Source organism: Channa argus, chromosome 17, assembly GCF_033026475.1.
Source record: "Channa argus isolate prfri chromosome 17, Channa argus male v1.0, whole genome shotgun sequence".
Lineage (NCBI taxonomy): Eukaryota > Metazoa > Chordata > Actinopteri > Anabantiformes > Channidae > Channa > Channa argus.
Genome location: NC_090213.1, coordinates 12393043 through 12415205, shown reverse-complemented (window position 1 = coordinate 12415205; position 22163 = coordinate 12393043). Strand labels below are relative to the sequence as shown.

The window sequence follows — 22163 nt, the reverse complement described above, 5'->3', positions numbered from 1 at the left end:
CAATAAACAAAAACTAGGCTAAAAGCAAGATTAAAAAATATATATATATTTTTTAAATTAATAGATTTCTGACCAACAAGCAAACTAGATATATGCGGCAAAAACTAGAAAATGTTCCTAAAACAATCTCATTTAATTTTCTAATTCCGACTCTACACAATGAAATCTGACTTGCTTACTGCTGCTAATTTCACTTAGGAACAGATACAGCAATGGCATGCGGGCAGTGAGTGAGATACATGTTACAACACTCTGGAAGCCGAAAACATTTTATTTGAGGCCGGAAGGAGACACATAAGTAAAATGTCTCGGCACAGAAATGTTCGAGGCTACAACTATGATGAAGGTATATAACCTTAACTTTGTATTGGTACTGTTTTAAACATCACGACAAGGCCTCAAGGCTTAAGTAGGTAGCCGCTAAGCTAAATGTCACTGTTATTGACTATAGATCCTGCAGCTAACGCTAGCTCGTTAAGCTAGCAACACTATGTTGCTGTCGTGTCACTTGGCACTTACCACTAAATACGCTAATACTAGAAAATGATTAGGTACAGTCAAGCTTTAACTTTGACATTATAATATTTAAACTGTAATGTGTCAATAACTAATATTGTAGCAAGTTAACGTTACTGTTTATCTAACGTGACTAAAGTTAACAACAGCTATTATGCTAGCTTGTTAACTTTTCAAGGGTTTGCTTTGAAATATTTTGTGCTTCCATTTAAATACCGGATACGCTATATTGACGTCCTCTGACCTTATTTACTTATTGTGCCTACCGATTTGTCAACTATAGTTAGATTACTACAATTATGTCGTCCTACCATTTTACTGTACATTCAGTTACGTTGCTGACAAGGCAAAGTGACAGGTGCCACAAAGCACTCTACCTTTACAAATCGGTGTACATTTGTCAAATGTAGTGGAAAAGAACACATTTAAACATTAACGATTTTTTAAAAATAGACTTTGAAGATGATGACATGTATGGACAGTCGGTGGAGGATGACTGCTGTATATCCCCAGCAACAGGTCAGTATCAGTGACTGTAAGGTTTGTTAATGTGACAATGTATAGCAACAGGTTTGTATGTTTGCTGATTAACAGGCATTAATAATATGTCATCAGGTGTTTCTCTCACAATGGCTAGTGGTAATGTAGAGACAAGCTCACACGTGTCCAGTGGTCCCAAAAATTATCCACCCCAGAGAATATCATTGTATGACTAACCCTGAACACCCACTTCCACAGTTCAGCTAATAACAAAGTATTTCCACAGAAAATGTTGAGACGATAACCAATAAAGTCCACAAACACGTACCACACAATAATTTGACAGAACAAAGCAAGAAACATGCACCTCCACAGTTACACACTCAACTTTTCACATTTACCTTGTTGCGCTCCTCCACTACCTTGTAGCTCCAATAACTGTACCTTGTAGCTCAAGTAGCTATACACAAAACATCGTTACCCTGACAACTAACTAGGCAAACTTCAAAGGCAAACACTTCAAAGGCAGCTATGTGATGTCATTGATGACATCATTGTACACTTATAGGTAGACTTCCTAATTTGCCTAACTGATCAAGATACAGCGACCACAGAAAAGTCAAAGCTGAACAAACATATACAAAACTCCTGTTGGTTCCAAGTAGCATATTGAAAAGTTCAGTATAGGATTGATGGTATTAAATTAGCACTCACTATTTGGTTAGTATGAACCAGACATTTCATAGTTTCTAATTTTGAAATAAGTAAGGATATTTTGGTGTATTCAGCGAATCAGTTCATCTACTCCCGTCAAGAAAGGCAAGCGCCGAAGGAAGATCCTTTGGAAGAGGAAGAATTTGAAGAGGAGGATGTTCCTGTGTCCCCTGTTGTCAGTCACAACCTTCCCCCCCTTGATCAAGGTATATCATAATAAAGTCACTGCAACTTTTTTCCTCCTCTAATTTACTTCTAATCTGTAAGCTTTTTTTAGATAACAAATACAATTTAACCTGTATGTTGTATTCTGTAGCCAAGTTGTATTCCTGTCTGGATCAAATGCGAGCTGTGCTGGGAGACGCAGTGCCAGACTCAGTCCTGCATCAGGCAGCCATAAGATATGAATTCGACCCACAGAAGGCACTGGATGCAGTCCTGTCTGAAGACCCTAAAACAGCCCCAGTTACCAGAAATACCAGCGCAGACACAGCTTCGGTTGTAAGAGTAAGCCAGGAGAAAGCACTGCTTCAACAGAGAGTTAAACAAGAAGCTGTGGCTGAGAAAGGTACGCCTGGAGCAGATCATAATATGATTAGCTTATTGGTCAAAAGCTGCTGTCTTTGATTGATTTGATCTGTCACAAATGTACAGTAGAGAATTGTTGTTTTCTCTAGTTGTCTTTCAAACACAACACAAGATCTGAAAACTTTAGCAAAAATTTAAAATATTTGCAGTTAGTTAGCTCATACATGTTTCTGACATGTATCACTGATAGATCTAGTTTCCTATGAAGGAATTATTATTTCCAAGTAGCTGATTTGAATCTGATTTGAAGTACATGTCAATTGCTATTCAGTATAGACAGACACTTTATTATAATTAATGATATAAAACAATGATCCAATAATACACTAAAGAAAAAACTTGGCAATAAAATTAATAACTTTGGCTTTTAGTATATATAGAGATATAGCAATATAGATACTATCTGATAAGATGATGGTAATACTTAACTGAAAACCTGTAAGTTCTTACCTACGCGTAACTTTTTTTTTTTATCAGTGGGTGACACCTTGAAGTTATGCAAATGTGTAACAAAGTGCCTTTTTTTTTCACCCCTCTTGTTTATGTTACAATTCATCTGGTCCTGTCTCTCCTCTTTGACAACTGCTGTTGGCTTTTGTAAGGTAAGGAGCCTGCCTGTCTGCTTCTCACACAGACATTACATCAGTACATAACATGCAGAGTGATGGGTGCAAAAACACACATCTATGTGTGCTGGCACGTGCACCAAACCTAAAAGATCTCTTATCTCAACATAAGGATGACCCAGTGGTTGACAGCTCTGAAAATCAAAATATTATTTGTCATAATGTTGGGTCAGGTGCTGGGAGTCTGGCACAGCTCATGTCGGAGCACAAGCAGAAAAGCAAGATGACAGGATTAGTTGACCCTAAACAAGGTTTGGGTGTTCCATCATTAAGTGCTCTCACCATAGGACCTGATTCATCTCCATCCAATATGTCCAGTCAAAGTAGTCTTTTGGTGGGAAATATGTCATCTTTAAATATGCCTTTAGCTCCCTCACTCCTTTCTGTGCCACTCAGTAGTCTGTCCCTAAACCCCCCCAAATCAACAACTGTGAACTCTTCTCATGCTGGTTTGGGGATTCACAGTGCTGCATTTCAGAGTAATCAGAACTTGGGCATTAGCACTGGAGGTAGATCAACACTCTCTGATCATAAGGGAAGCCCATCACTGGCTGATCTAATCCAGGAACATTTAAACTGCAGCCCAACTCTCAGTAACTCTTGCTATACTCCACATAACAATGTGTCCTCTATGAAGTGTCAGGGTGTGTCTGCACTAGCACAAACGCCCTCGCTGTCTGAGCTAGCTTCACAGCATCACAACAGGGTTACACAGATTCAGTCCCAACCGCACGGTACTGAACAACCAGCAAATACATTCAACATTTTGAAACCAACTACCATTACTTTGCCACTTTCACAGCTAACCTTGCAGCACCAGACCAAATGTTCCTTAGTTTCCCCTCAACTTGTCAGCACTGAATCTTCTGCAAATGCACTAACACAAACACCTGGGCTCTCTGAGCTGCTCTCATTGTCACATTTGCCTTCTGAACACAAAGGCAAAACCTCAACCACCTCAAATGGGTCACAGTACTCCCTCACCTCGCTGCTTTCACCAGCAAAACCAGAGAGGGCGGGCGAGTTGGCAGAAAGCACTATAGAGGGTGGCACCAAAAATAAGCTCAACCACAAACCATATGACCAAAACTCCAGGCCTCTTAAGCCGGGTCAGCCTATTGATTTGAGCACACTTGTGTCCCAATCACATGGGTCAAGCCCTCATCACTTTGACAATGACCTTCCTTCACCAACCTCTTTAACTCCAGTTGCATTGGGGATAAATTCTTCTGTTTTTGCAAGACCTTCAGTATTTGCGACTACGTTGTCAGTTCGACCGAGCCTCAGACAAACAAAGAGGATGAGAATTAAATTGAAAGGAAAAATAAGAGAAAATAAGCTGGAAAGTAGTTACCAGGCCTTCCACTGGAAATTACTGGGAAACTGCAAAGAGCAACTTTCCCCTCTTTTGCCACTTGTACCGTTCCGCTTTGACACACCTTCACCTGATGACATTGTCCGTGCTAATCAGAAAAAAGCTTTCACTCGGTAGACAGGAGAAAACAAGCAGCACAGAACCATAATTGACTCACTTGGCACCTCTGTACTTTCTGGGTGCCGGCTTCACTTGCTGAATTAAACTCAAAGCGATGCCACACTCAGGGTCATTATTGCTTCGGAGTTTTTTTAACTGGGTCCTGTGAACATTTATGTTAAGTAATGAGAACTTTTGCGACCAACAATTACACAAAATGTCATTATCAATATAGATCATTACTAAAACTTTGCTTGGAACAGTATTAATACAGCATGTATGCATAATTTTATAATGCCAAACACATCTCATGTTCTAATCCAGAACCACCTGGGCAGCTTAAAATCTTTTAAGAATTAATTTTTAGAAAGAATTTTTATTGTTTACTGTCACATCTTTTCTACATTTTAAATTGGTTTTATTTTTGTATGTTTAGATGATCACTGGCTTTTTAATTTTTGTATGACAGTAAATTAGTTAAATCTTAGACAGGAAAATGTAAAGTAAATTTATTTAGGCATTTTTTTTCCATCTTTGAGCTGCATGAACCTTCAAAGGAAAAAAGAGGTTGATTTTGTGTGCAGGTGTGCTGCAGCTATTGGAATATGGATCAGTTAACCATTGTACTGGTTTACTTCTGCCACTGTTTGAGATCATGGGGTTGACTTTTTGGTTTAGAGGACACCTGGAGATTTTCCCATGAGAGAGCAAAAACAGAGAGAGACACAGACCGAGATAGAGAAAAAGAGAGAACTGAACAGTTTTTATTGTATAAAGACAAAAACGAGTTTAATGTGATGGCAAGCACAATAAAGTGTGTACTGAATGAGTTAAAACAATACCATTAATGTTAGGTTTTTTTCCCCTAACTCTTACAAGCTTTTGATATTTTAATGTACAGATGGGTTTGGTTATAGATAGGTGTGTCCTTAGATGCTGCCAGAGAAACATTTGTCAATTTTGAAATAAAGATACTTAATGTTTGTACTCAAAATGCGCCTCTGTCTGGGTGTGTTTTTCTGGTTGTATGTGTGTCCATCAGTGGGAAAACACGTTTTTAATGGGTTCTACATGACCAGGTAAAACAGCAATATGTTCTAATCTATTATGCAATTTATTGAATAGAAATGACAGTTGTTTATTCACATTAAGCATATATTTAAGATTAGGATTAGAGTGGTTGTCATTGATATTTAATATTTCTATGCATTATGTATCTGGTGCAGTGTATGCAGTTGCTTTTTTTTTTTTTTTTTAGATTAGGCCAGAGTCATCTCACATACATGGTGTGAGTCACTGGTATTGGTTTCAATGGAGAATCTTGCCCTTAAAGTATGATTGAAAGCCTAACCAAGGACTGGTTGAAGCATTCAATGAAATCATAATGTACTAAACGATTAAGATTATAGGTTCAATGCATATGTAGTCTTGTTGAACCTATTGATGTAGTTATAGTCTCATCAAAACATCAGTCTATACTGTGATTGAGGTTATGGTCCATTTTCTTGCAATGCCTCATTCATTGTTGTCCTGATTGTGAGAACGGTCTTTGAGTGAAGGGGTAGGGTTTGGGCTAGATTGTGTAAACTTTAAACAGGTGCAGACAGCTGAGGAGACTGGAGTCTCCGGGTGTCAGACCTGTAGACTGCTGAGCCTTAGGGAAATGATAGATGATAACAAAGTTTTAATAATGTTAGACGGGTTTCCCAGTGTATCCCAATGTAGCTCCCATAGCATTGTGTTATTTGGAATATGTTAGGGTGCATTAGGAATATTGTTGTCTGTGTTGTAAGTACAGTTAGGCAGTACAGTTAGTAAGCAAAGTTAGTTCTGCAATAAGTTTAGTTTTTGCTGCGTGACAGTCTCAAAAATGAATAAATGTCTTATTAACAAGTGGGTTTGTCCAGCAACTGTTGGGTCCTTATGTCGTGAGGTAAGCCAGCGTGTGGGTTTAAGCAGGAAGCTACACACTGGGACAAAATGTCACCCAAGCACACATCAACTCAACACAGCAGCCAATTACCTTATTCTCTCTGTCTTTTTTTTTTTTACACCACCTACGTAGGAAAAATCTGATCAGGTCTCTCATCTTTCACAGCTTTGTCAGAGGTTTTGATAGAGCAAATCATGTTGTGTCTTTATAGCGTCTGCATTTCTGCAAAGCATAGTTGTTGCACAAACATTGTTTTGTGATGTGATGTCATGTGGTACTATAGGAAAATACCATTCTCACATTAAGTGGTCAAATGAAAACATTCATTTGGATTTTTATAGCAGTATTCATATTACTTTTTTGTGGTGCAGCTGGGAGACTCATACAAACTTTTGTATGACATTTGTAATGTTTTGTGCAAAAAATATATGAAGACTCAGTAAAATGAGATGGTTATTACACCATAATCTATAACCATAACTCTATTTTAGTGCATTTTTATATTAAGATTTCCATTGATGTTTTCTTAACGATTTGTGCTTAGCTTGGCCTCTTTATGGCTGTGTTCACACATTCTCATTCCCACGTAATTTAAAAACTCTGTAGGCTGCAATAGATTGTCCTAAGTAGTCATTTTCCTTTGCAGAAAATGTCTTTCTTTGCTGAAATGTTTATGTAATATATGGTACATAAATGTAATTAAATGGGACTGAGCACCAGGTGGTCAACTATGGACTGTTAATGACACTGTGTCGGACAGTATAAAGATGTTATTCTAAAACCATTTCAGTGTTGATAAAGAGTTTAAATTAAAACGAAAGACAAAAGAAAGAAAAATGTTTGCATTAATATTTTGTCCTATAAAGCCCTCTTTAAGTTTACTAAAAATTACATTTTTCACAGGACTCCTGTATTGAGTGGATAATTGGCTACTGCAGAAATCGGTAAAAATTTAGATTTTAGCCTAATTTGTCACATGTGGCCACAAAATACTGAAGCCATCCCTAGTCACTAAAGGATACTGATACTGTTAGTCCTTGAACACAGATTGGTAAAATCCCTATGCAGCAAGGATTTTCTGATGTTTATATTCAGCTGTGTCATGCAGCAGCATTGACATCTGGCCATCGTCTGACGTCACCTAATTTTCTTGGACTTTTCTCTGGAACTCAGATTCACCAAACCCTTGACTTTGCAAAAACGCAACTGAAAAATACCAACTGTTCATGAGAAGCTGTGTGTTCAGGAAATTTAATCTTTAGCAAGATCTATGGTGCTAAAATTGGCATTAAAGTCTTCATGTCTCCCTTTTGCTTGTGCGATTTCCAGCCATGAAACGGCAAAAAAAATATATCAAATTAGCCATGTGAGTCTGTGTATCAGAACAGCCAAAACCCACCCACAAAGAAAATGTTGATGGTAAATCTGACAGTGATTTTTGAGCAGTGGGTCGTGATAGAAATGAAGAGAGTGGTTTAGGCTGCATAAAGTTGAAACCTAATTCAAATATTTTTGATTGGTATATGCTCAGTGGTTAAGGATACAACAATCATCGCAACATTAAAATACAGAGTGTTATATTTTCTACGGTTTTTATATTGTCTATCCCAGTAACTGTCAGTTGCTGGATGGAGAAATGATGGAAAAACCCTTGAGGAAGCTGTCGGAGGGACAGAAGTTTCCAAATTTACTTATGTAGCTGCAGAAATGTGCAAACAGCTTTAACAAAATATGCCTATAAAACACTAGAACCCTCCAAAACTGTTGGTATGTCATGATAAACATGTATGTTAAACAGAGTTAGACTTCTATCAATATATGTTTTTGAATTAAACTTTGTTGAGCAGGAGAGAATTACCTCTAACGGAAAGTGGGATTTTTTACAGAATATATGTCGTCATGGGAGAACTTAGTTATCTTGTTACATTTATGGAAGTTCATTCAATGTGATTGAACTTTGATTGATCTTTGAACCATAACTGCTGAATTAGCTTTGCCATGATTGAGTGGATTCCGTAAATCTCATTAACTTTTGTTTTGGAAGTTATCTTTAAACAAAATAAGTGAGAGTTCAGAGGTAGTTGAGTTGCCTTGAGTTGACTGTGCACTGAGTAGGAGGCTGTAGAGAAAGAGGAGATGTATTTGTGTTGAGATGTTGAGTGGTGGTACTAACAATGTTACTCATCTTGAAAGATGAGTTAGATGGGCCCTACTTGGCTTGATTGTTAGATGGGCCTTACTTGGCTTTTCCCTCAGCTCCATGCTAATTTCTTTTATACACATTTTTTTTTCATGTCTTGAAGTCCAAAAGCAGTGGAACACTTAATGTTATTCACTTTATCCCCTAGTGGAAAGAACTTGTACAGTATCTGGAACATGAGACCTTATGGTATTTACAGTATATTCTGTGACACATGGTAGTTCTATGCTGTAGGTCAAGCTTACTTGGAACAGAGCAAGAAAACCTAATGTGACTGAGAGTTTAACAGTCATATTGATCCAGATACAACACTTTCCCCATTATTCCCCCAGACTTTTGCTCACGTCAGGGCTGTGAAATTTCTGATTACTTCACTGTTCTTGTCTTTGACAGCCTTTAGCGGCCTCAAGTGGTAGAAAGAAATTTGCAACCCATCTCCAGAATTCACAATCTTTTTTTTTTCTTTTTTTTTTTTTTTAATTTTGATGAATTGTTGAATTTGTTTAATAAATATTGGTTTTGGAAAGTGTTTTGTGTCCTACATTTTTCTAGAGCAGATAGGAGATAAATCTCCATCTGGTACACCTCTCCATTGGTTCCTCCATGCTCACTTGCATAATCACCTTGCCCTAAGACACAGTCAGTCACCCCAATTACCTGCTCTTTCAACCAGAGCCTTTGGGAGGGGAGAGTGGGTTGCTATTTGCATATCCTGGGTGGATTTGTCTTATCCTGCTCTCAGTTGGGCCCTCAGGCCAAGGTGTGCAGATGACTCACTCGCTTTTACTCACTGCAAGGGTCTCTTTTGCTAGAGAAATCCTGGATGGCAGGACGTCAGTTATTTACCTGGCAGTCCAAACAGTGTAAAGAGATCCTGCTCTGAGCCTCATAACCTGATTCTCTGTATAGTTGTTCACAGGCTGTACTCTTGTTAATGCTGCCCCCAGGTTAGCTGCAAGACAATTATCCTAAAAGGCAGTTGTTTGCAAAGGTTTTGAGTAACATGGCTGCTAGTAAAAATGATTGATTATTGTTTAAGTCCTAAGCAGACTGTAGCATGGTGAGCCTGTCTGTTTTATTTGGGCCAATAATTTTAAAATCTAACACATAATTATGTACTTTGGATGTTTGTTTTTGCATTTTTCAAAATGTGATATTGGTAAAAATAGTTCAGTTTTCCTCCTTGCCTTATTATACATTTATCAAATTAGCTCATTTGTTTTACAGACAAGTGCTGTTTCATCTGAGGAAGTTGCAAGCTGGCAATTTGTGTGCTGTTTGACACAGGTGGTAGAAACCTTCACATCACTGTAATAGGGACAAGAAAATCCCCAGCTGCAGGAAGAACATAAATTCCCCAGAGAGTGCTGTTTCCATCTTATGTTGCTGCTAATAGAAGGATAGATAACACCGTTATAGTGCAGATTTGATTGATGATGGTGTCTTCTCTGCATGACTCCATTTCTTAGTTTACAGTTAGATTTTTGTTAAGCTTTTTGTGAATAAAAAGATTCATCCATCAACATCTTTAATTGCAATTAGTTATATTTGGAGTTGGTAAATGTTTTTTTATTTTTATCTTTTGATAGAGCTCTGACCTGGTTATCCCCTATTCCACCTTTTGCAGATGTGGATTAGTGTGTGGGAATAAACGGTACATAAATACCATAAGATAAAAAGACGTATTAAGAGCGCAGTAAGCTGCCTGGCTCGTATCACTGTTTCACAATGAGAGGGACTTTTTTTTACTAATGCAGGGCGAGTCATTCAGAGAATGCTTGTTTGGAGAAAGTCCATTAATATTTCTGTTGAATCTCACCCCCTTTTCTCTCATTTTCTCTCAGGGTGTTTTTACGATGAATACACTGCATGAAAAATGCAGGGGCACAAAGATTTTATTAATATAAACTATTGACATAATGCATGTGTAACCAAAGCTATGAGATCAAGAAAAAAATACACTTGAAAGCTGAAACATAGATACAATAATCAAAAGGTAACAAATTAGTTTATTTTATATATATGTGTATGTATATCTTAGGAGTCCTAGAAATGTGTGTGTGTGTATATACACACATAATAAACAACCATTTGGGGACATTTTTCTTGCAAGTATTTGCCCTCTGTATAAACTTATTTTAATCAGTTTTATGTGTGACAGTACACACATTCACCTCCAGGTCTACACTTTTCTGAAGTGGCACCTTTTCAAAATATTCATTCTGTGAAATGCTTTGTCACGTTGCTCTATTTACATGGAGACGGGAGGCAACGGCCACTTCTGAAATTAACCCTTTCTGAGCTAGGATGTCACTGCCACACACATGCACACAGACGCACACAGTGTGCAGTAGGTTTGGCTGTGCAGCTCGGTCTAAATGAATCAGTAGCAGGTAGATATGACTGGGACTGGTGACCATTTGGGACTGGGATGACAAAGCAATGACCTCAACAAGTCTTCTTGCAGACTATAAACTACCATTCAGTTAGATAAAGGCTCAGAATGCAACTAATTGCATCATATGCTGACTTCTAGGACTCCTAAGATTTTTACTTAACCAGTGAGGTGGGAAAATAAGTCATAAATTGTGGAAATATTCTATACATGTCTACCACAGACATGTGGTATTGCTTCAACTAGTTTCAGTGTAAGTCAATTAAAAAAAGTCAACTCTCACATTTAAACAAATTCTGTCTAAACATTTCATTGAATTTCAACCATACTGTAGGCTGATTATTGAAGTAATTTCTAAGTATGTTCAGGTTTTCCCAGACAAATGTGAAAAATATAATTGCAAGTGAACTGAGTCGGAGAGAGTTTTTTGTACATACTGTGCAATGGTTCCTTTCACTTTTTGCGTAACTCTCTTGTAGATTCAACTGTAAATGGATAACATTGCCATTTCTGCTCACAATTCTTCACTAAGTAACCCATAATAAAGGGAAACTTGATGACTTTTTATGTACCAATGTATTCCAACCCATAAATCTGTACTTTGGTGAAACCCCAATGGTGACAACTACAGCTTTAAGTCTTTTTGGTTTATTTAGTCTTCACATGCTTTATACTATTTGGGGCAGTTTATCCCAGTTTCCCAGACAGATCTTCTCAAACTGTTAGATTCGATGAGCAGCATCTGTAAATTGCCATGTACAGGTTTTTCCAATTTTGTTTCCTGGGATTTAATATGTTCTTTTGGCTTAACTACTCAAGGACAGTCAGAGGCTTAGACTAAGCAACTGGTTTTCTATGTCTGCAGAGGACTGCAGAGGCTCTGTTAGAATGACTGTGCTTGGTTCTTGTTCACCTCGCATAGGTGCAAAAAGTAAAGGGGTCTGAAGACTTTCTGAAGCTACTCGATAAACCACTGATCATGTGTTGAAGGTCATTTCTACAACCGGAATTCAACAAAAGTTGGGGCAATGTGTAAAAACAGAATGCAATAATTTGCAAATCTCATCAACCCATGTTTTATTCACAATAGAACATAAACAACATATCAGATGTTGAAACTAAGACATATAGGCAACAAAAGGCCTGAAAAGTAATTGCTGGGAATAAAAAAACTAGTGGGGGAAAATTTGACAACTAATTAGGTTAATAGGCAACAGATCAAATACATGTGTGGGTATAAAAGGAGCATTTCAGAGAGGCAGAGCACTCAAGAAATCGGTGTATGTGAACACTGTTCATTCTGCAATCCACAAATGTAAGTTAAAACTATGATGCAAAGAAGAACCATCAGTGCTGAAAAGGACATAGAGGTTTTATGTTCTACTGTGAATGAAATATGGGTTGATGAGATCTGCAAATCATTGCATTCTGTTTTTATTTATGTTTTACACATCGTCATGACTGTTTTTGTATTGGGGTTGTTTCTTAAATGGAAAAAGATGCAGTATATTTCTTATTTGAAAGTAAGTCATGGCAGCCTTTGTTTGTGAGCACATCTATATTTTGTTTTTCTCTCCTTAGCTAAAAGCAGAGATTTGTCAAACAATAAACTGGATTCTGAAGTGCTACCCAAAGTGGCCCGCATGACTGTCTCTGGCAAGAAGCAGACCATGGGCTTTGATGTTCCCAGGTACTTAACACACATCAGGATAAAAATGCAAATTGTTGTTATAAAATGGTAAAATTTGACATGATGAAATGCCTCCCTCTGTTTATGATCTTTTTGTAGGATAATATCCTCTGTGCATGTAGTCTCAAAAAGCAGGTGTCTCGTTTAAGAATGCATCATTGCTGGCAGTGAATTTAAATATCTTAATAGTGGTATAATTGTACTCTTTAGTTTTTTCCTTTCATGATTAAACTCCTCCCCATTCTCTCCTCAGTAAAGGGGAGAACGGTGCTGTCAGTGCTCCACTACGCCGAGGCGGCAGCCCTGAAAACGCCGCCGTGACATCTGCAACAGAGGCCACATCTAAACGCCCGGATACTCCATCTAAAGGGTCGAATGGAGAGGAATCTTCCGCAGTTCCCACCCCAGGCCGCTCCTCTGGAAAGGCTCGACAGGCAATTGATATTAAGGCCGAGCTGGAGAGGAGGCAGGGGGGCAAAACTCTGTTAAATCTAGTTGTTATAGGTAGGATGAAATGACATACACCTAAATTTAACTTTAGTTTAGAGTAACTTATGTGATCAGCACAAGTCAACCTTGACATTCACAGCATCTGTTGGATTTAATGTTGCAACTTTGGGGGGGGGGGGGGGGAGATAACCTAATCCTGACCATAATTGGCATGTGTCAGAGAACACAATCATCACAGCTTGCTGTGTGTGGGGCTGTGTTGCTGCATGCCTGTCAAAGTGCCCATGCTGACCTCTGTCCCTCACAACATTAAAACCACCAGGTGGCATTAATGTTGTGCCCGAGTGGGCCACAGGTCCAGACAAATAATATTGAAAAACTTGTGCTCATGTCTGTTTTTACACCACAGCTTCCTACTTTCTTTCTATCCTGCATCCCCCATTAAGAGAAGGAAGTACTGATGATTTTGTTAAGCACTTTTTTCCATTCTCCAAGACTGACCATGACTTGGTGGATTAAAATCATACATGTTGAACTAAAGTGGAGGAAGAGCAGCAATATTCAATCAATCTATGATATATATAAATATTTGCATATTTAAAGAAACACAAAAATATTTTGCAAGTTTTATATTTTTCAAAAAGAAGTTACGTTCAAATTGTAGTTGTGTCTTTCCTATATAAGAAACAGCAGGTATGTTGCATCAAAATCTTCACACATTACAATTTGGCTGAGGTAAAAAAAACAAAACACAAACCCCCACCAAATCAAGTTCTTTCCCATATCCTATTTGTTCCTAGGACAACCAGGTCATTTACAGGCTGATATTTCCATGTAATGTTCCATGAACAATTTTGGGTTTCCCTCTTTGTCCTTGTTGAGTGTTCTTATGTCAAAGTTTAACATTAGTAAATATAGGTAACTGCAGACCAGCAGAGTTGCTCAGTCATATTTTTTCATTCTCAGTTAAACAAGAAAAGGTGACTTGGTAGTTTCAGAAGTGCAGATGATTCTAGTTTCCCACAGCCTGTGAAACCTTTCGTTTTACCACGGTCCTTTCCCTTCCGCCCCCCTCAGCCTCGATCCTTGTTCCCATTTCTGTCTACCTTCCCCCACTTGTGCAATTCTGCTTCTTGCTTTCCCCCATCTGTGGGTTCCCTTTGTCATATCCTATGATCAATATTGCTCCCCCTATCTTATCTTTAGTACTGTCTTTATCCCTCTCTGGTGTCTTCCCTACCCTCCAAGCCCCTTTTCTCTAGCAGTTCTAAGAAATCCTGAATTTCTTAGCATTATTCCATTACTCCCTGTTTTTCTGCAGGTCATGTGGATGCAGGCAAAAGCACACTGATGGGCCACCTGCTTTATCTGCTGGGCAATGTCAACAAACGCACCATGCATAAATATGAGCAAGAGTCGAAGAAAGTAGGAAAGGCCTCCTTCGCCTACGCTTGGGTGCTGGATGAAACTGGGGAGGAGAGGGACAGGTACATTTTGGTGTGAAACCACAGACAGTCTGAGCATAGACAAGAAAAACCTCAGTTGCCCTCCTTCCTCATTGAAGATAGACCACAGGTTTGGTTCCAAATGTACAGGGACACTAGTGTAGTGCAGGTCCTCCCCAAACTTCTGCTTATAAACAACTCTGTGTAGTCAAGCATTGTGTCCCATCCATTGTACTGGAACTAATGATGGGGAATCATAATTTTGTTCTGAATGTGATTTTCTAGGAGTGGCTGGCACATTTGAGGCAGAAAATTTTTTCTACAGTAGTGTAATAATAGATACCTGTACACGTCATGACACAGTAAATGGGTTGTTGTTAAAAGTGTGTCCCTGTTCGCCCTCTTTTGTTGTCACCAGAGTGAAACGGAAGCCAGAAACAGAAAGTGACTCTGGTGGGAATCCATATTCGCCTATCAGTAAATTCTGAAGCAGATGTGTAATACAACATCTGACTGAGGGCCTCGCCCACTAAAAGACGCTCTTGAATTGTTATTGAACGAGGGTTTAAATACACGTCCTCCTTATAGTGTAGCTCAGCTGCTTATACCAGGGGCCTTTCGCATTGTTGTATTTACAGGATATTAACAACTTTTTAACACATAGTTTTAGTTCCACCCAATTATGGTAATTGTTAGATACGTTTTTTTTCCCCCAAGTTGGTCAAATAATTATGTAAAAAAAGACTGCAATTATTTGTTTTACTCCAGGGGTGTGACGATGGATGTGGGCATGACCAAGTTTGAGACAAACTCAAAAGTAGTGACCCTAATGGATGCACCAGGACACAAAGACTTCATCCCAAACATGATTACAGGAGCAGCACAGGTATACCAAGTCTTCATGCAGCCTGCACTATATACATAATCTATACAGTTAATCTATGAGGTATAGTTTTGGAAAATGTATGATATGTATTTCTGTAGCATTGATATTGTTTTTGTGTTTTGTTTTTTCCCCATGCTGACCCCAGACTGCACATCATTAAAACCCCTGGGCTATTTTAAAGTTGTGGCTGATAGATGTATAAACAGTTCAAAGATTAAAAAAGAAACAGGAAGACACATTTTAATGTAAAAAGCGATCCAACCAGTAATCTAAATGAGAACAGAATAAAATATATTGCCCTATTTAAAGGAACACAGTTAAATGTTATTCACTCTTGTAGTGCATGTCTTTTAAGGATTGTATTATAAATATACTGATATGTAGAAGGATCCATTACACAAATCCACATCTGAGCCATTAACTATACCATGAAGACAAAAGAATACTTCAAGCTCTGTGAAAAGGTTATTGAAAAGTAGAAGTCAGGATCTATACAAGACAATTGTACACCCCTTGGAGTACAGTTAAATCCATCACTCTGTAATGGAGGAACATGGTACAGATATAAATGTGCCCAATGTAGGCTGTCTTGGAAATTGAGTGTAAGAATGGGGTTACGTAAGGGGAGCCACCAGTACACTCCAGCCTCTTTCAGACATGCACCGTAGTTCTGACATTGTCACACAGTGCATGTGGGAACATAAAAGTATGAGTGAGATGCCGCCGATCTAATCCCGACTTTATCCTTCGAGCCCACTGGTACAATGTTCGTATTATCTGCATGAACTCGTGCGTGCTGCATGGTGCTCCTCTCCAGATTCTTGCGATTAAAAGCGAGAGAATGGGCGTGTTGTTGGCATTTCTATCACTCAGCTAACGCAGTTGAATTTTAGAACCTCTTTTTTTATTCGATGCTCCGCTGTTCTTTAAACAAAACACTGTTTCCTGCAGCTCAAGTTTTCTACAATGTTTTGTATGTGCTGATTCCACAGTGAATTCGAGCACAGTTTCACATGTGATAATGGATCAAACTCGGGCTGAATTGTCCGGAGTTGATATGTGAAACAAAGCTTCGCTGTATAACCCCTTTAGAGGGTTCTTAAGATTTCAGGATTTAGTATTTTAAATCTTAGTGTCAAAATCGGCCTAACAGAGTAGAAACAGAAAACAGATAAGTTGTTAGAAAGCTCCACACAAGTTGCAATATACACCTGCAGTTATTATTTTCTTCCAAATTCCCTGAATGTAAAATTTAGCTAACAAAAAGGCAACATTTTTTACGTTTGATCCTAATTGATCATTATGGTGAAATCAAGCGTTTCTCTAACTTTGCAAACCTCCTGATAAAACGGGTTCATATCCCTCCTTGAGCACACCCTTGACTTGCCACACCCGTCAGCAAGATTTGAAATAACTTTCATGGTTTTGGGTGTTGGTGTCTGTAGATGCTTTTGCAGGCATGGGTGTGCTTATCTGTCTGTTTTGGGCTACTAATGTAATTTCTCTTTTTACCTTATGACTGTGCTCACATTCAGCATCATCGTGTATTGACTAAGGGGTTTCTGTTGTAACCAAATAAATGTGTCAGTCAGACATGTACTCTGGGCGTTATCGTTAGTCAACCTGTACACATCTGCACCAAAGCAGGTGTTGATTTAAAAATATAATGTCTGTGTTACCGTCTGAAGGATGCATTTCACTGTATTTTGCTTTCTAATACCTAAGACTAGTTAAAATATCATCAGAAGAGCAGTATATGACTTTATTTTCTCTTCACAAATTGTTGAGTGCACAAAATTTGCATTTAAAAAAAATATATAAATGCATAACTATTCCAACAAACCTCAGAATTTTAATAGCACAACTACAGTTTGGCTTTTTAAATTATGTTTGTTTTTGTAATGTGATGGTAAGCCTTTTATATAACTAAAATGAAAGTATATGATCTTAAGGCTCATATTTGCATGAGCAGCCACTAATGCATGCTGATATAATGTTATTTATTTATTTATTTTTTCCTCTTTTTCTTTAAATCCCTGTCCAGGCCGATGTGGCAGTGCTTGTGGTGGATGCCAGCAGAGGAGAGTTTGAAGCTGGCTTTGAGGCGGGTGGTCAGACTAGAGAGCATGCCCTGTTAGTGCGCTCGCTGGGCGTCACACAGCTGGCAGTGGCCGTCAATAAAATGGACCAGGTCAGACAGATTAACAACATGGGTTATTTGTTTTAGGTATTCTGCAGCTTCTTTTCTTCCTCAGTTGTCAGTCAGAAACACAAAAAAAGCATTATATGCATTTTACTATAACATTTCCGAGCACAAGTGGATGCTATCAAATGCCATCAACCCAACTTCAATCTTTTGTTTCACTATATTACAAGAAAATAAAGCTAATTATCATATTTAAATCCTGGAAGAATTCAGTGTTTTTTACAGTTTTCCTTTTAAAATGTTTTCTAATAATAAGTTTTCTAATTATAAGATTTAGCAATAGTTGTATGATCTAATTCTTACAGCAATTCTAGAAAGTGATTAACATATTGTAATACAACTCATCACTTTATCATTACATCTGGCTTTTTGTGGAAGTGAAGAAAGTGACAAAATGTTGTTACTGCAAATTAGTTGGTAATTTTTCCCAGTCCTACAGGGACTCAAGTGACAGAAAGGATTCAAGTGATATAAAAAACACTGTTGCACAAAGATAAAAATCACTGAGGTAAACTTCCTTTATTGTGTTAATGAAACTACACACAATACAACTGAAAAAGGAAGGACATTTTTATTAGTTTTATAATGTTATCTAACTTTATGATTTGGCACCTCTAAATGTTCCTGTCAGGAGAGATCAAGGCTTTAAGGAGTTGTGTGTGGATGTGACTGTATATTTGTTTCCTATAATCACTGGCATGTTGCTGACACATTTCGATTTCAAAGCCATACTGAAGGGGAACTTTCTGTCTGTGTATTTTTCCTTTTTTCCTTATGTGTGTATACAAATTCAGGTAAACTGGCAACAAGAACGTTTCCAAGAAATAGTTTCCAAACTTGGCCATTTTCTCAAGCAGGCAGGATTCAGGGTGAGATGGCACCAACAGACTCAACATCTTGACATCTTGGAATATATTATTTGTGATTCAACATTTTGTACATTTTAAAGAATGTTCCTCAAATGTATTTCCTGGCTGTCCTTTTTCTTTTTTTTGGTCTGGTGTTATTCTTTTTCAGGAGTCAGATGTTTTCTACATCCCCACCAGCGGCCTGTCAGGAGAAAACCTTACCACCAGGAGCTCAGTGTCACAGCTTACTTCTTGGTACTCTGGTACCAGCTTGCTGGAGCAGATTGGTAATGCACATCTGCAAGTTTAAACTGCCATAAGCATTTACAGCTTTTTTGCATTTAGATGTAGGCTTATTGTACAAAAGTGAAAAATGTAAAGCCACGGTAAGAATGTTGGCCTTATTTTGAAACCATGGCTTTCTTTATGATGTGTATACCAACGCAAGTCACACGTTTCTGTGTAATCTAAACTTTAAATTAAGTTGTATGACAAACAACTGTTTGTCAAAGAAGCATATAATGTGCTTCTTTAACTTAAAATAAAAAATCAACCAATAGAATGAAATCAAGTACTCCACGTTTCAAATATTGTTTAATATTATTTTTAAAAATTGACTCAAAACACAAATTTTGATTAGATTACTGCTTTGAAATGACTCACTCCAGCACAGAATGACTAATGGAAAAGTAACAGGAAATGAACTATAGGTTCTTTTACAGTTTTGCTTATATACAGTATTTTGCACACTGTAACTGTCATGAATCTCCTCATACAGATTTATGGTCAGTCAGATGACTGGCATTGGTCATCTTGTCCCAATAAAACTGATTCACTATACTTTGGAGTCACAAGACTTCTCATTAAACTTAGTTGCATTTCTGCTTCTCATTGTTTTTGGTTGTCTGTAATTTCCTTCTTTGTTACAGACGCCTTCAAAGCCCCTCAAAGGTCTGTAAACAAACCTTTCAGACTGTGCGTCTCAGATGTGTTCAAAGGTAAAGTTACTATTGTGTACATTTTACATAGTTTTTTTTGTTAAGTCTCTCTTTATTTGCCTGATTTCTTTAATTTTAAGATATTGCTGATGTTGAATTTCTGTCCTTCCAGACCAGGGTTCAGGCTTCTGTGTTACAGGGAAAATAGAGGCTGGGTATATTCAGACTGGAGACAGAATTCTTGCTATACCTCCCAATGAAACCTGCACTGTCAAAGGTACACAATGGCAATATAAAACTGCAAATATTTGTCTAAAGCCATGTTTAGTAATGACTATTCATGAAGGCTGTTTAAAACAAGGTCCCATCAAGCCTTAGTTTTAATCTGCAGTAGCAGCTGTTTTTTTTTTTTTTGGCATCTGAGTATGGATGACTGATCAATGACTGGTGATGAACACTGCCATCCTGTGGCAGTAAGGCAGCTCATCAAATGTCTGTACTGCAGGAATTACTCTACACAATGAGGCTCTGGACTGGGCTGCAGCAGGAGACCATGTTAGCCTGACTGTCACTGGCATGGACATCATCAAGATCAAGTAAAGAAATGTTGTTGCTTTTATCCATACAGTAGCTGTTAGTTATGTGACATAAACATCCTCATGGCCCATCCCTTAAGGTATTATTGGATATGCCACTTCACATGGCTTCAGTTTAGCAGTAAGACTCTAGATTTAATGTATTTCTTCTGGTAACTGCTTCTTTCCAGTGTTGGCTGTGTGTTTTGTGATCCAAAGGAGCCTATTCGAGCCTGTACTCGATTTAGAGCCAGAATCCTCCTCTTTAACATTGAAGTCCCTGTCACACAAGGGTTCCCAGTAAGTGCAAGCAACGCATTCACCCACACTTTCATGCACATACATATATTTTTTATAACAAAGTTTGTATGCATATGTTTATATCTTGTTCTGTGTCTGCTATAGGTATTGTTGCATTACCAGACAGTCAGTGAGCCAGCCACCATTAGGAAACTCATTAGCGTTCTACATAAGAGCAGTGGTGAAGTCCTCAAGAAGAAACCAAAGTGAGTATAGAAGAGGGGCATTGCATTAAATTTGTCCCTGGTTACTTCTGTCTGGGGTTATTTTCCCATAATTTATGTGGCTCTGCACTAGTGGAGCTGTATTTTTTTTTATTTTTTTGTTTGTTTCTTTTTTAACAATTTGTAGAATAGATTTAATAATCAATCCACATAGAACAGCTCACAGCACTTCCGTGCTTCATATTACTTATTTGAGTTCATAAAATATAAAAGAAAAGAAAATAATTCAAGGTCTTGTTCCTGTTAAGGTGTTTAAGTAAGGGTATGAATGCCATTGTGGAGATCCAGACCCAGAGGCCGGTGTCATTAGAGCTGTACAAGGACTACAAGGAACTGGGCCGCTTCATGCTGCGATATGTAGGCTCCACCATTGCTGCAGGAGTTGTCACAGAGGTAAATTGTATCTTTAAATATTGACTGTGTTGCTGTACTGCATGGAAATGGGCTGATGTGTAAACTACCAGCATATTCTTGAGCTTCATTTTGCGGCTTGGTAAAAAGTAATTAGTTGGTAGTGAGATTCTTGGATCCGTTCAGTCCTATAAAGGAATTTTGTTGATGACATTAATTGCGGTTCTGTTTTCGTTCAGTCTCCTTTGTTTCTTCTCACTGCAGATCAAAGAATGAGGACCATTTCATACAGCGATGGTCGGAAATTGCTCTGGAAGACTGCATGCTGCCAGAGACAAAGTGCAATTCCTCAAAGAGATGTCACTCGTGGACACGGTGTCACATTCATCCATCCATCTCTCCATCCAGCGCTATGGCTGCTTCAACTGCACTAACTGCACAGATACCAACCATATGGCGAAATGCCACAAAACCAGCTCACATCACGCTTACTAGCGCTGACGTCCTGAAACTGTGATGCTGAGCACCAAGCTACCCCCATTTGACATCTCTCCCTGTTTGAACCATCTGTGTTTTAAACCTTGTTTCTCTGTTTTCTCTCTCTCAAGCCAAATCACTACTATAATTGAACTCTGGAGATGACACTCACTTCATCATTGATTAATTTCATTGTTCTGTCTTTAAAGGAGCTATGGCTGACCATAAGTCCTGACTGTACCCTGCTGTAGCAACCTACACTCAGTTAAATACCTGCTTCTGGTATTAGAAATATATTTGCTATAAATTGAGTGAAAGAACAAGTTAGAATTTCTCCCTTATTGAATGCTAATGTTCACCATCCAGCTTCAAAACTATTTTTTCTAAGTTCCCCCCATTGAGAACTGCTGCCCTGAAGTAATTATTTTTATTTTAAACAATTGTAAGAATGAAATGTTATTTTATGTGGGAGTTAAAGGCAAAATATAATTATAATTTTTTTTACCACAAATATGTTTCGAACTACATAGCTAAGGAGACAAAGGTCTAAAGAGACATTTAAATGTTTGCTCTAACCAAGGTAGAGCAGTTTTTGAACATGAAAGAGGGGGAACAAAAACTTAATTTTGAAGAGAAAAGACTCTTTTTATGTTATCAAAAGATGGATTTGCTTGAAATGCTTCCAGGGATTTTCAAGAATGCAGTGAAATGCTTTTTAAGGGCTGATTTGTTATTTTTCTCAGCGGACTCAGAGGTAGATGAAGTTGCATTTCTGTTTCTCCATGTGCTAAATCAGACATGTTGGTAAAGATGGTGTGAAGAAAAAATGATGCTCATCAGTAATCAG

At 38.1% G+C, this 22163-nt stretch overlaps 1 protein-coding gene across 2 annotated transcripts; it reads left to right on the top strand.

Moving 5' to 3' along the window:
• hbs1l (HBS1-like translational GTPase) lies at positions 1-22159 on the top strand. 2 transcript variants are annotated; one of them, XM_067481469.1, is made up of 18 exons: positions 38-346; positions 970-1035; positions 1785-1916; positions 2027-2278; positions 12508-12616; positions 12870-13120; positions 14388-14553; positions 15280-15397; positions 17442-17588; positions 18398-18472; positions 18621-18738; positions 19381-19449; positions 19562-19666; positions 19895-19985; positions 20156-20264; positions 20370-20470; positions 20737-20881; positions 21104-22159. In XM_067481469.1, the coding sequence occupies exons 1-18, from the start codon at positions 304-306 to the stop codon at positions 21113-21115; spliced, it is 2109 nt and encodes a 702-aa protein (XP_067337570.1). In that variant the 5' UTR covers positions 38-303; the 3' UTR covers positions 21116-22159. The 2 variants fall into 2 exon arrangements, with proteins under 2 accessions (XP_067337571.1, XP_067337570.1); XM_067481470.1 differs by lacking the exons at positions 12508-12616; positions 12870-13120; positions 14388-14553; ... (9 more) ...; positions 20737-20881; positions 21104-22159 and adding an exon at positions 2906-7517 and having other exon boundaries at positions 1-346.
• The last annotated feature ends 4 nt before the right edge of the window (positions 22160-22163 follow it).